At 52.1% G+C, this 14,644-nt stretch overlaps 1 protein-coding gene and 1 gene segment (V, D, J or C); one reads left to right on the top strand and one right to left on the bottom strand.

Annotated features, from left to right (window-relative positions):
* The first annotated feature begins 156 nt into the window (after positions 1-156).
* LOC141732614 (feather keratin Cos2-3-like) lies at positions 157-459 on the top strand. Its single transcript, XM_074561883.1, has one exon. It carries the CDS (start codon positions 157-159, stop codon positions 457-459), a length of 303 nt encoding a protein of 100 aa, XP_074417984.1.
* Positions 460-7,823: 7,364 nt separating this feature from the next.
* LOC141732613 (T cell receptor alpha variable 8-4-like) lies at positions 7,824-9,501 on the bottom strand. The segment is given in 4 exon segments: positions 7,824-7,881; positions 8,193-8,266; positions 8,796-8,956; positions 9,456-9,501. Coding segments are annotated over 4 exon segments (339 nt in total).
* Between the last annotated feature and the right edge of the window lie 5,143 nt (positions 9,502-14,644).

Genomic DNA, 14,644 nt, shown 5'->3' with positions numbered 1-14,644 from the left:
TGATAAAGACTGTGTGTCTCCTGGCCAAGATTCCAGCTCCCCACTCAGTAGTGGTCGTGGCTCCTTTTCTGACAGGGTAACCAGGCTGCTCCTCACACACCCTTGTGCTCTCTTTCCTCCCTGATCCTCTCCCAGGTGCATATCCACCCTTGAGACATGTCCTGCTACAGCCAGTGCCTGCCCTGCCGGCCCTGTGGCCCGACCCCACTGGCCAACAGCTGCAATGAGCCCTGTGTCAGGCAGTGCCAGAACTCCACCGTCGTCATCGAGCCTCCTGCTGTGGTGGTGACCCTGCCTGGCCCCATCCTCAGCTCCTTCCCACAGAACACCATTGTGGGATCCTCCACCTCTGCTGCTGTTGGCAGCATCCTCAGCTGTGATGGAGTGCCCATCACCTCTGGGTGCTGTGACCTCTCTGGCATTTCCAGCCGCTACAGTGGCAGAAGGTGCCTCCTCTGATAAAGATGCTGGGAAAGCCCCAGGGAGACACCTCGAGCAACTCAGAACATGGTGCTGAGCAAGGGATCGAGATTTAGGACGTGTTTGCAATGTAGCTGAATGGCTTTGCTTTTCTCTCCCTTTTCTTTGTTTGCTTTGGTTCCCCTTTGCAGCAAGGTGCCACTAATGCCAGCCTTCTGTCTCCTCTCCCTCTATGTGGCAGGCAGACAGGTATCATGCAAGAGCTCCCACACAGACAAGGACCGCAGAGCCTCTGCTGCTGCCCGTGGGGCTCCATGAACTGTTGACCCCCACCTGGAGTGACTTTGTTTCCCTCTTTGGGCTCATTAAAGTTCTGCTGCATTCAAGCCTGGCCTCCATGTGGTCCTTCCCTCTGTGGACACTCCCCAGGCTGCCAAAGGAGAAAGGTGTTGCTCTGGGGTGGAAGGGGTTGAGGGCACAAGGAGACCTGTCTCCATTCTCAGAGGAGTGGGAGGCTGGGACAGCTTGCAGGGGCTCCTCTTTTGAGCACCGTCCCTTAGAGCTGAGGAAGATATCCTGGGCTGCTGTGCTGCCAGTGACCATCAGGTCTTGTCTTGCTGTGATCTCTGCCCACAAATGCCCAGGAAGACAAGAGTCCCTGAGATATCAGCAGCCCCATGAGCTCTTGAGGAAGGGCGTTCCTTGTGGTATGGCCGCAGATTCGCTGGGCTCTCGGGGGGTCAGTAATCGGCTGCCATTCTGGGGGGAGAGGATTTTTTTGCATGTTAATCTCAGCACTTCTTGTTGGAGGAAATGTCACTTGGTAGCTACTATGGTCTGATATCCTATTTCCTGAATGAAAATTTAGATGTCTTGAGAAAAGTCTACAAGTGGAAGGATGGAAATCCCCACACCTATGTCCTTCATCAAGAGGAAATTATGGCTAATGCAGCATATCTCAGAATGACTGGAGGCCTAAAGCTTTATAAGGGCATTTCGCTTGCATCCCTGAAATCTTTTTTCCCTAGTCATGCTATTGATAACCATCCTCAACAGCAGGACAGTTGGACTTCCTAACTCTACTGCACTAAGCCTTGTAATAAGCAGAAGGTACCTCAGATTCTTCACAATGATGATACCATCTGCAATTGTCTGTGCAGAAAAGGGAGGGATGGTGTTTCTTCTGACAGATGAGGAAGCCCTTTGGCCAAAGCACCACCAGAGCCCTGCTACTGGCTCTTGGCATGAACTCTAGTTTGTGCACGTGAGAAGATCTTGGAAAGGTAGAAAAAGGACACAGGATCCATGCAGGTTTTACACTTCAAATTAAGGGCACTGTTGACAGAGATTGTTCTTTTTTCACAGTGATTTTAATCATGCTGGGGTTCTGCTTTGCAGAAGGCAGGCACTGAGCTATCGCAATCTGTGCTTCCCATTTCACTGCTGTGGCCTGTTTCGATGGCCCGTGTGTCTTCACCTACATGGGAGGCCCCTCCAAAGGGTCACTAGGCAGAGCAGTGGCTCTTCTTTACATCATTCTTACTCCCCTGCGCAACCCCTTGATTTAGACCCTAAGGAAGAAGGATGTTGTTGTGGTTTTGGACAAATTGCCCAATGGCCATTGACAGATTCTCCCCTCCCCCACCTCTCACACATGGAGAGGAGGAGAGATAAAGAGATTTATGAGTTTAGAAGAAACTAAACTACTTTAATGAAATATTAATAATAAAATAAAAAGGAAATTATGAGATAGATACAGTATATACAAAACCATATTAAGCTCCCAGGACGATGTCACCAGCAGGCACTGGGGAAGTCCCAGACTGGACTCAGTGATGTGTGCAAACTGGATTCCAAAGCTGGAGTCAGGAACACATGGATCGGGATCAAAGGCAGATGAGCAGACAGCGTCCTCCTCAGACATCGGCTATTGAAGAAAAGAGACTGACCCTTTGATGCCTCAGCTTTTCTACCGAGCGTGGGGCAGATGGGATGGAATACCCCTGTTGGTCAGTTTTGGGTCACTTGCCGTGTCCGCTCCTCCCTGCAGGTGGGATCCCTCTATGCTTTTCCGTTTCCGACCCTCCAATGGGGCAAATAACCACCGTAGCTGACCTTGGGTGTTATAGCAGTAAGTATAAGCAAGAGCCTCTCTGCATACCATTCCTTGGCACTAATTGTAAACACTGGTCTTATCACTCTGAGAAGGAACTGGTTTTGGCACAATACGCTGTTACATTCAGAGAGTTAGAAGAGGCCTAGCTAAGAAGTAAAATTAATGAACAGAAAGTTGGTTCTACTTTAGCTCAAACCAGGACAGATGTGAAAGCTGCTCTGAGGAGGTTCTAGAGTTGGTATATCTTCACATGAAGTAAACAACTGGCAGGGTACTGTCACCCTAATACTAAGATCACTGTACATCAAGGAGTTAATGATCCATGTAACCTGAGGAGGCCCTGGCCTCTGCTGTGCTGTGCTACATGCAGAGCTTGGCCTTCACAGCCGTCTTGTGCTGCACAAATCCCTTGGCCAGAGGACAAACTCAGCCACTCGATTGTAACCGATGAGCCTGTAGGCAGCTCCTGCTCGGTGCCAGTGATTGCACTACCTGCATGTCCTTGCCTCTATCTAAGTATACGGTATGAGGTTCTCGTGTAAACATTGTTTCTGTTTGAAAGCAGAAATGATGAATAGAGCTGTTTTCTTTTACGAAAATCCGCTAAAAGCTTGATGGACTGGAATGGGGTAACCCTTTCATGGGCAGGATCTGCATGGCATGCTGTGCCCTGATTAGAGGTGCCGATTTGACAGCACATAGGGCTCCTAGCATCCGAAGGACATAGGATCCTCTATACTGCCTTCTCTTTCTTCATAGTCTTAGTTTGAGAACTGGCATTTTAAGGGATACTTTTCAGAGTCTGAGTGACTTTATTCTGCGAATCAGAACAAGTGAGCAGCAAAATATTTGGTGTAGTCAGCAGGTCCCAGTGGGAAATGCCTCTGCAGAGAAAGGACAGTGAAGAAGAGACAGACCGAATGCCTGGCTGGCCCCACACACAGTCATGGGGGGCCATCACAAGACACTTGGCCTAGGTGGTTTTCCTGGTGAATTGGAAAATTGAGGAGGAATTTGCTGAATGTCCCAGCCCACCTGAAGTACTAAAGTGTTTCAAGAAACATGGGGTAGAGCAAAGAAAAGAGAAATTGGTGCTGTGCTTGGCTGATTGTACCATGCTTGAAGTGGACGTGGGGATGTTTGGAGCTGAAGCAGCAGCCCTGTGTGAGACGCAGGTGCAGCAGCACAAAGGGGTGTGGGCAGCAAGTGGTGCGGGGGTGGGGTGGGGAGCAGGTGAACATGATGGCATCCCCCTTCCCTTGAGCAAACAAGCCCAGGGAAGGGGCATCCCCTCTTCAGCATGGGGACAGGAATGAGGCCAGGGATTGGCATGAGTGGGAATGAACCCTTATGTTCTGCAGGCAGCACCCTCTCGCTACAGGCAATGACACACCCTGCACCTGCATGCAAAACACAAGAGGAAAAAAGGCCAGCACAGCTATTAAAACTGGGGAAAATATCAAGAATGCATGAACATTCCCAGGGTAGCCAAACCATGTTTTCTTCTGCTCTGCAAATGAATGTTGCTTCTGCCTTTCTCTGCCTTTTGAAGAGAGGGTATTTCCCTTCAAGTGAGTCTGGAGACAGGTTCACTACTCCATCACTTCTGATGTCCCAGCCTCAGTGTCTGTAGCCTGAGGGGAGGCTGGCTTGTCCCAGAGACATACCCTTCTGCTGCCACATGAGTGTGTCACTGTGGCACTGCTCCCTTTGCAAGGGCAGAGGCTGGGCCCAGACCCTTGAGCAGATCAACAAGGCCAGGCAGGAGCTTCCAACACTGCAGGATATATTTTTTTTTTGATTGTAATGTGGGAATTCTTTGTTGGGCTGCAGGAATGGGGATGTTCTCTAGCTTTTATCTTTTCCTTCACACGCAGACCTGAGACGTGGAGAGGCTCAATGGCTGGAAAGGCCATGACAGCTTGGAGTCTGCTGTGGCTTCTCTGTGTCTTACAGTGAGAAAGAAGCTGACTGAACCCCTGCCAAACCCTTGAGCTCACTAAAGGTGATGGGGCTGGCCAGTGACTCATTCGCTCATACTTACCTGTAGGGTCTGAAGGACTTGCCTGGAGTCCTCTCGAGGGGCTGAGAGCTGTTGTCAGGGGTCCTGCTTCTCCGTGGAGTGTGTGCATGATTGTGCTCAAGTATATGTTCCTCTGGCTGTGCTCATGTCTGCATTCGCACACACATGTGTAATACACATGCAAATATGAGTGTGCACAAATGGTCTGTGTGTGTGTGTGTGTATGTGTGTGTTTGGGCAATTGTGTCCATGAGTGTGTATGTGTTATAGCACACACACGTGCCTTCATGCAGGAGAGCATGAATGTGTGTGACTGCTCTGCGTATGTGTAATTGTGTGGGCGTAGGTGTGTGCAGATGTGTGCTTTGGTGCATGTACATCTGTGTAGAGGAGCATGAATGTCATCTGTATGCAAATGCATGCGTGCAGGAGCATGCATACATATAAACATGTATGTGTGTGAATATCTGTGTGTACCTGTTGGTGGGGGGAGTGGCCATGCATGTTGCTATGGACATGGGCTCCTTTGGAAAAGTGTGTGCACACACCTCGTTATAAGTGCACAGGAATGAGTTGCTCTTCGGGTGTGTGTAAGCTGACGTGTGTGGTTGTGCTCATGTGTGTTTGTGTGTGCACTGAAGGGGAAATTCAACTTGTAACTGCTCAGCAGTGGTAATTTGTGACCAAGGAATGACCTGCCACAGAGGGCACAAAGGCCCAAATGCAGCAGGGGATAAAGTGACTGGCAGCAGGAATGCAGAGACAGAAGGACTCTCTGGAAGGGAGAGCAGTTTCCCTTGGTGATGAGATGAGAAACAGCTGCAGCATTGTCTTGTAGCAACCGTGGAATGGGAATGGTGAGTGGCCACCTTTGGGCAGCAGAGCTAGTGCTGGGGGATAGACCCAATGTCAGGCTGAGGTGTCCCATGCACCATTCACAGGACTGGTGCTGCTGCCAGTGTATGTAAGGAATCGGCTTCTGACACATATTTCCAGACTCCTTGTAGAACTGCTTATGGTGGTAGGACTCTGGCCAATACATAAGCATGTGTTTCATTTGCCTCAACTGGTACAATAAAATTCCTCAACTGCAGACATATTTGTATCTGCATGCCTGTGAGTGTGCATACCTCGGTGTGCATATGGCTGTGCATGTGTGTGCACCCATGAGGGTAAGTCAAAGGTCTTGATGAAGTCAAGGTACACCCCAGGCAGTGCCCCTCCCCTTCCCACAGTGCCTGTCACCGTCTCATGGAAAGCAGTGAGGTTGGTGAGGCATCATTTGCCCTCAGTAAAACCATGTCAGCTGCTCCCAATTCCCTTCTTGCCTTTCATGCATTTAGAGAAGGTTCCTGAGAGTATTGTCTCCATCTTCTTTCCAGGGACTGAGTAGAGGCTGTCCGGTCCGATCCTTGAACACTCTTGGATCCCAAGTGATCCCATGAACTTGTGTTTGTCCATATGGTAGTAAAAGATCCTTAATTCCTTATTCTTCTACCTTGGGTGCTGCTTCATTCCCATAGAGTCTGTGGGGAGGTTAAGGGATGTGGTTGGCCTGAGGAGAAACCATACCAGTAAAATGTGAGGTGAAATAGAGACTAGGTATGTCAACCTTTTACCTGTCATTTGTCACCAAGTTGCCATCCTCACCAAGGAATAAGCCCACATATACTTAGCCTTCCAAGCACACCCATCCTATGGTGAAACCCCATGTCCAAGGTACTCGAGGATAGTGGTGGAAGGGTGGAAAGGCTGAAGCTGGGCACATTACTCTCACTCAGCTGTATCTCCCCTTCCCACCAAGTGCAGATCAGTCTCCCCTCAACCACACTGATGCCTTGGACACAGGACTTGCAGAAGATGCAAGTCCAACACCTGTGTTGTGATCCTGGACAGCGTAGACAGCTTCTCTTTGGGAGAGAGTCTTCTCAACTAACTCCAGATGCGTAGAGACCTGTATAAGTGTGTGTATGTGTGTGTGTTGTCTAGTCTACCAGCTGTCTAGTCCCCCTTGTCAACAGAAGAAAAACAGGTGTTTGGAAGGCATGGATTGCCTGCTGTGTATGAGACAGGATGAACTGAGGCTTGGCAGTGTCTATTTCTCTCTGCTAATGATCAATGAAGCTTCAATTCTAATGCTCCCACCTCCCTCTGTTCCCTCCTGGGTAAACTCAGAATGCCTCCCAGTGCTCTAAAGACCACCACTTGGAAAGGCTCACAAACCCCATCCAGAAGCAGCTCTCCAACAGAACACTGGAGGAGTGGTCCTCCCACACGTTTGTATCCCAGGGTGCCAAGTGCCTCATTTTGTCAGGGATTCACCTGTGTCCCTAAATAATTCCCAGCAGCTGGCTCACTGCTTTAGGAAAGGGGCATGTATTTCTCAGTTTAGTTTGACATTTTCTGGAAGGATTTATGCCCCACTCTTGGGGCTGTTTCAGAGAATCATGCTCTGGTTCAACAGAAAATTTGGCAAGTTCTGGTATCTCAAAAGCCATTACTTCTAACAGAAGCCAGTCAACAAAATTTACACTCCTCTTCCTTCCCACTATACAGTATCAGAAGGTACTTTGTTCTTTCTAATTAAAAATATGCAAATCACTATGCTTCATACTAGATGTGGCAGGACATTTCCACATCTGAAACTCCACATCAGCTTTTAACAGTCCATCGTGCCACTCATTTTGGGCTTTGTTGTGGAAACACTTCAATGAGATTGGCAAAGTCCCCAAACTGCAGAACTGTGAAAGGCTGGCTGGGCAGCAACTCTCTCCTCTCACTCCTTGGGAGGACGTCAGCACTTCCAAAGGGCACTTGCTTGTCCCCCTTCCAATTTTCATTTGAGGCATCATGTTCTCAAAGCTCTTCTTTCTGCACAAGGACACTGAAGGGGGTCCATGTCACCACTTCAGAAGGAGGAGGCATCAAGATGGCAGACACACCTTTAAGATCAGTGTGGGACTGATTTCACCTGAGTGTAGAGCTCTCCATTGAGATGATTGAATCCATACTGAACATCCTCTCCTCCCTTCTGGAAGCAGTGGTGCTTCTGGAGGTGATTTTCCTGTGTCCACCTGTCCTGGGCACTTGGCTCTTAGACCTTCAGCCAGGCCCAGGCACCAGTGCCAAGGACAGGCTGATGCCCGCCCCTGTCAGCTGTGCTCTCTTTCTCAGGGGCACTTGGGAAAATCCCTGCGACAGCCCACTGAGGCTGGAGAAAAGAACCTGAGCCTGGGTGTGTCCTCAAGTAGCCATCACTGTTTGTCATTCCTTGCTTTTGGGGGAGAACTGTGTCTGTGGAGTGTTGAAGCACTCTGCAGCCCTGGAGAGCAATCAAAAGCAGGATCAGAAATGTCCAAGGGACCTCAGACACAAAGGAGTGTGGGACACTGAAGGCTGCTGTCAACTCCCCATCAACACTGCCTAAAGCCCTCTGAGATAAACAGGGGCATTCAAAGCCTGCAACAGGGCTGTCAGAGCAGACCCACATCACTTGGGAGAGGCAGGCCATCCTGCAGCAGTACTAGGACAACTACAATCTAGCCTAGGCTTTCTCAGGTGCAGTGGATGATGCTTCATGAGCAACCATTGTGTTCCCTATGGAAGCAAATGAGATCACTGGGATGTGGTTACCAGTTGTTGGACAGAGAAACCAGCATGAACTCAGGGACATAGGGGTTCCTCCCAGTTGAGCACTGGTGGTTTTCCTGAGAAGGAAAAGAGACATGAAAAAGAGTGGGACCACTCTCTGGCAGTGGATGAGTGCAGGAAGGGTTTAACCAGAGAATCTTGTTCAGCATCTGGCTGATGGGTCTTTTACACTTGATGACACTCAGATGCAGGGCAAGGAAGGGCTCTTCCCTTCCAGAGCTACTCATTCTCCAGCTGTGGCCATCAGTGGAACCACAGGGAAAGGGAAGAAGCACACAAGCTGATAGGTTACTTGCCCTGAGGACTCATGCCACTGTACCAGCTATTCTAAGCAGAGGGCATTTACAAGCCTGGTTTGGCTTCTTTATGGTTTAGCCTCCAATGGGCCTGCCCAAGTCAGGTTTCTTGGTTCTATTCATCACCAAAGACCCTGGATCTAGACACAGCTGTAAAAGTCACATTGGCATGTGCTTCACAGCAGCACAGGCTGGGGAGGCAGAGGCCCATCCTCACTAGAGCCCCAAGTGCCACTGCTGGGCAGGCTGAGCTCAGAGCCCCATGCAAGCGAGCTCTGTACTTGCTCACCCATAGCAGCATCTGAGGGGACTGTGTCTGGTGCTGCTTGTACCAGAAGATGTAGGGATTGGAATCGCTGGTGGAGAAATTGCAGTGCAGCGTTGCCTTGTGTCCCACCTGGATGGTCATTTCTGCTGGGAACTGGAGCACAGAGTCCTTTTGGGCATGACCTGTAAAGCCAGAAAAGGCTTTCAGCTTTGCTTGCCAATGGACCTGTCTATCACTTCATCAGTTTGCTCACTGTCCCCACTGTCCATCTCACTTTTCCTTGCCTCAGAAATGATGAGCTGTTTGCCCTTGTTTGTTCTGCAGCTTCTTGTTTGTAGCCATCCCTATAGAGATTGGTAGCATTGTATCCAATACATGGAGCAAAGAAGCTGCTCTATGCCACGTTGGTCCATTCCCCAGCACCTTTCCCTCTTTTCAGGCTTAATATGTATTAGCAGCACATTCAGGAATGCTGAGCAGCTGCAAAGTTCAGGTGAGGTCTTGTTCCTCCTTTGACGCCCATTACTCCTGACATCTCCCAGATTATTTGCTGTACCCATATGCAGCCCCTGATCTCCCTACAGAAACACTCTGAGGCATCAGCGCTCACATCTCCTCCCTTCCACCACCAGATGCACAAACTCTTGCCTCAATCTCCCCAGCCTGAAAGTCACATCTCACCAAAGTCAGCCAGTCCCACCAGGGCTGACAGGAAAATCAGGACCATGTCACGCTCTCTCTTCAGGGGGTGCCCAGGGACCTGCGAGCATGAGGGACCTGAGGCTTGCACCTTCACCTCTTCTTCTACCTCTGCCCGATCAAAGAGGCCTCCAAACCACAGCCCAGAGGGTGGAGCAAAACTCTCTCCCTCCTGCTCCAGCCAGGCCTCTTTGGGCCTGTCCCCCGACCTCTACCACAAGGCAGCCCTCTAGAGACATAAAAGAACCATGGTTTGAGTAGTGTCCATCTAAGGGACAGGGATCCCTCGAGAACTTCTCCTGACACCCACCACCTAGCCAGCTGCACAGTCCTGCACCCAGCTCTGCAGGAGAGAGACAAGGTAACCCTGCACCCACCCATGTCCACCATGTCCCTGGGACTAACAAGGACTCTCTCTCACTCCGCGATGCCCACGGTCCCTGCTTGCTTGTCTCTACCTGGATCTTGCTTCGGAGAATATCCGGTCTGTGAGGTATCGACATTAAACTTGTTCTTTGCCTTTCATCTGTGCTTTTGTGGTTGTTCCTGCATCCTGCCTGCATCGTCTCACACACACTGTATCAGTTGTGTCTTTCTGTTCTAAGAGAGCCTGGCGACATGAGTGGGGTGGAAGAGATCCCCAGCCCCTGCCCGTGGAGCAGCAGCAGTGGGCGGTCCGTGCGGCAGGAGCGAGGGCTGGGCGGCTGCCCGTGGGCAGGAGGATCTCTGCCGCCCGCCGCCCTGTGCGGAGGGGAAAACGCGGCTCCTGGCCGGGAGCCAGCGGGGCCGGCGGCTGCCATCACTCCTTGCCGGGCCCCGCCAGACACCGCGACCGCTCCGTGCGCGATTCCTGCCCCGGCGACGGCAGCAGTGTGGCGGGGGATTTCTGTGTGCGTCCCGCTAGGAGTGCGGGGTTGCCGCTGTCGGGGCCGGTCGGGCAGGGGAGGCGGCGAGGGGCGAGAGGCCGGTTGGGGCCGTTTGGGGCGAGGCGGCCCCGGCGGGCGGAGCGGCAGCGCCCCCTGGCGGGCCCGCCCGGGGCTGTCCCCCCGACCCCGACACACACGCCCGGCCCCGCCCGCGCCGGTTCCTGCCCGGCCGCAGCCCCGGCTCCTCTCCCCGTGTCTCCCAGGGCGCAGTAATACACCGCCGCGTCCCCGCGCCGGGGCCGGGCGAGCCACAGGGCGCTGGAGCGGCGGTCTGCCGACACCCACAGCCGCCCCGGCGGGACCTGCACTGGTTTATCTCCGGTGAAACCTGTCACAATATGATGCGGTGCCTGGTCTGGAAGCTGACGATACCACTGAACGTTCATGTTCCCCTGAATATTGGGGTGTGAGCAGTTGATGTTGATGCCGGTGCCCTCGGGGGTCTCTACCGTCGGCTGCTGCTGTACCTGGGCTCCTCCTGCAGCTGCTGCTGAGAAAGGAGAACGAAAGGACAACAACTCTTAAAGATGGTCCAGCTCTGATGGCTCTTGTAACAGAGAAATAGTCAGGAAGAATGGCAGTGACACAGGTCAGGAAGAGATGGCAACATGGGCCTATCAACACGAATGGAAAGTGACCCGGGTGTGGGTGTCTGAAGGCATGAGAGAAGGCAGGGAGGGACATTGAAATTTATGCATGCAGAGATTAGATAAAAGCCAGATGGATGGATGGATGGCAAGAGAGGACCAGGAGGGGAAGTGGGTGTTACAGCAAAGGACAGAGGGCTATATTGAGGACAATAAGAACTGCAGAATGCACAGGGGAAGGAAAGGGTGCATGCAAAGGTAGACATGAATGCAAAGCAGGTCTACCAATAGAAATGGTGAACACATCGGGAAAACAGCAAGAGGAGACTCGTAGGCACAAATGATGGCAGAGAGGCAGGAGGGGGAAAGAGAGGCTGAAGAAGGAGAGGGAAGAGTTGGTGCTGGCTCTCCGGGGAACACGCCGGGCACAGCCCCGGCCCCATCCACCGCCGCCAGCCCCACGCACCCAGCAGCAGCGCGGCCAGCCCTGCGCCCCGGCACCACCGCATCCCGCCGCTTGCGCCTCGCTGCCCCCCGCCAGTACCCAACTCTCTGCTCCGGACGCTCCGCTCCGCCCCCTCCCCTCCCCTCCCCTCCTCCGCCAACTCCACCCGGGGCTCAACTCTGTGCTGGCGCCGCTCGGGGGCTCACGTGGGCTCAGAGCACTCACAGGCTCTTCCCGGCACAGGCAGCACTTTGCCCAACTGGGAAATGGACTCTCCCCGTCCTCCAGCAAGAAGAAGCCTGCACAGCGCCAGCTGCAGCCTGGCACAGCAGCGGGGCCTTGGTCCAGCACATGGACCAGCTTCCCAGAGCTCTCTCCAAGCCCAGGGGCTGGAACCAGCAGCCACTCATTTCCCGTGGCTGGGAGTGAGGAGGCTGAGAGCCTCCCTTCAGGGGCTGCTCTGCAGCCCCAGCACAATGCCTAGGAGTTGTGTTGGGGCAGAGGGAATGTGAGGACAAATGTGCCCATGGGTGGGCAGGGGTCAGGGAGGGCAGGGGTGGTGGGGAATCCCAGTTTCAGAATATAGGTGAGAAGAGATCTCCAGAGGTCATCTAGACCAACACCTGCATTGAATAGTTCCCATTATACCAGGCCACTCCAGGATGGAGATTGCAGAAACCCCCAGGGAAATCCATTCCTGTTCTCAACTTGTTTAGCACGTTAGTGAATTTGAGCTCGCCATGCTCCAGCTACTGTCCATTACCTCTACTCCTGTCATTGGGTGCTTCCAGAGTCTAGGCCACCTTCTCGGTTTCCTTGAAACAGGTACTTCATGGACCTGCTGGGAACAATTTGGCTTACAGAGATCAGTGTCCTGCCTCTTCCCTGTACTTGGGTGTCATCCCCAAACTTGCAGGAAGTGCTGACCTTCCCACTACTGTTCATGAAAACACTAGGAAGTGTTGGTGCTACTGCTGATCCCTGCGGGACCCCACAAGGTCGTGTCTGCCAGCTGGGCTTTGCACCACTGCTCACAGCTCTTTCTGACTGACATTCCACTCTTACCTTACCATCCTCTTATTGAGCCCAATTACCTCCAATTAGGTCATAAAAAGGACAGGAGAGGCTGTCAGAGGTCCTGCTATACTCTAGATACTCATCTCCACTGCCTTTTCTTGTCCACAGTGCTCATCACCTCCTGAGAATGCAATGAGCTTTGCCCTCAACTACACTAGAGTCTCAGCTCAGAAGCAGCTCCACAGAGAGGGAAGTCATCCCTGGCTGAGCTGTCCCAGCAGAGCTCCCTGGCAATGAGCTCACCAAAATACATGAAAGGGAAGGGGGAAGCCTTGGCTGCACTGTCTCCTGGTTGGGCCTGAGTCCAGGAAGACAAACATTCGGGAGGGGAGATGGGCTCAGGAACTCCATACACCCTTGACACCCCGTGTCGGAAAGAGGGTCCCTTTTGGAAACCCTGTAGGACAGCACTAGGCTTTGGTGGATGTGGCCTCAAATCTAATGTCTGTACCCTCCTGCGGCAGTTGCTGGGCACTCAGACTGAGATTCCAGTGTGGGACATGAAGGTCCTTGTAGGCTGAAAGACCAAAGCAGTTGTCAGCTCTTTGGCTTTCCTTGTGCAAGCCACAGGGTCTGTCCTTCCACTCACCAGTGACCTCAGGCTTCATGTTCCTTTCATTCAGGACCTGTTTGATCCAAGGTCTCAGCCCCTGCCTGACATGGCATCAAGTCGATGTGCTGCAGAAGCCCATTTGGCATTGACATGGACATGAGAGAGGACCGTGTCCCACCCCAGACACCACCGACACTAGTGTTCATTATGGGCATGAACATCAAAGCTGTCATCAGTTCTTTGGCTTCTCCTATGAAATCCACAGAGTCTGTTCTTCCAATCACAGCGCAGTGATATCAGACTCTGTGTTCCTTTCATTCAGGACCTGTTTGGGAAAAGGTCTCAGCCCCTGCCGGGCACAGCACCACGCCTGTGAAGAGCACAAGTACGTTTGGCATTGGCTTGGGCATGAGAGAGGGCTATGTCCCATCCCAGACACAGTCAATAGTGCTTTGGAAGCAGATCCACTGAGGGATGGCCAGCACATGGTGGACAAGATCCCTCATCCTTTCTCCTTGCCCAGAAAGCAATCCCCATCCTTTTGAACTCTCTAATACTGGGGAAAGGAACTGTGTCCTGGCCTGGAGAGGCAGGGAGCGGGGACTGCCAACCCTGCTGAGGAGCTCCCAATATTGCTAATATGAATTAAACTAAGGAGTCAAACAGGAGTGAAACTGTTCTTGTTCTTGTTCACCACTCAGCTGCATTCAGGTGTCTTCTGAATCTGGGAATCTGCTGCTCTCTGGTGCTCATGGAGAGAGCAACAGAGAATGTCCCTGTCATGAGCAGCATATTGCTTCTTGAGGAGGGACACACAAGGACACACATGCCATGAAGTTATACACTAATTTGTGATTCCACATTCATCCACACTAACACAGCTGCTCATAAAGCACAGAGGAGAAGAACAGATGTAGGAACACACCCAGGTGTGGATCCTGCTGACTGTGGCTTTACTTGTGTACTCACAGACTGCACAGAGTGGGGACGGGTCAAAACAGGCCACAGTTTTTTTCCTGAAGACAGTGTTAGGCAGGATGGGGTCAAAAACCTAACAGCACAACGCACACACCTGGGGAGGCAACAACAAGTGACCACCGGGGTGAGCTGAGGAGGGAAAGAAAGAGATGGATGTGTCACTTCCTCATGTGCGGGTGCACTTGGGCTTCCAGATGAGGATGGCTGGAGCTTCTTCCAGAGAACGACACCAAACAGCCCCATTGAAGTGACCCAGGCTGGTGTCACTTGCCTCCTCTGGAACCGCTCAGCACTTGAACTGAGTCTTCTGCCTACACTGCTGCGTTCCTGCCCTGGAAATCCTGGGGCCTTTCATCCCAGTGATCACAGGAAAGTTTGATTGGGGAATGGGCATGGTACAACTCTGGAAATGAAAAGGCAGCAAGTGCAGGAAACCAAAGCACAGCCCATATCATTAGCTGTGATGGTTTGCATTCAAGATGACTGTGTGCAAAAATTGTTACCTCTGCAAAGGGTGCCTCTGGTGCTGCGGCAATGAAGGGCAGGTATAAAAGCCAGCCCAAGTCCCTGCTCTCTCCTGCACTTCTCTGGCCTCCTTCTCCTTG

This window comes from Larus michahellis, chromosome 18 (genome assembly GCF_964199755.1).
Source record: "Larus michahellis chromosome 18, bLarMic1.1, whole genome shotgun sequence".
Lineage (NCBI taxonomy): Eukaryota > Metazoa > Chordata > Aves > Charadriiformes > Laridae > Larus > Larus michahellis.
The sequence above is the reverse complement of the archived record's forward strand: the minus strand, read 5'-3'. Positions and strand labels throughout refer to the sequence as shown.

Excerpts from the sequence above, each read along its gene's own strand:
- LOC141732614 (XM_074561883.1), top strand. The coding sequence starts at position 157 with ATGTCCTGCTACAGCCAGTGCCTGCCCTGCCGGCCCTGTGGCCCGACC.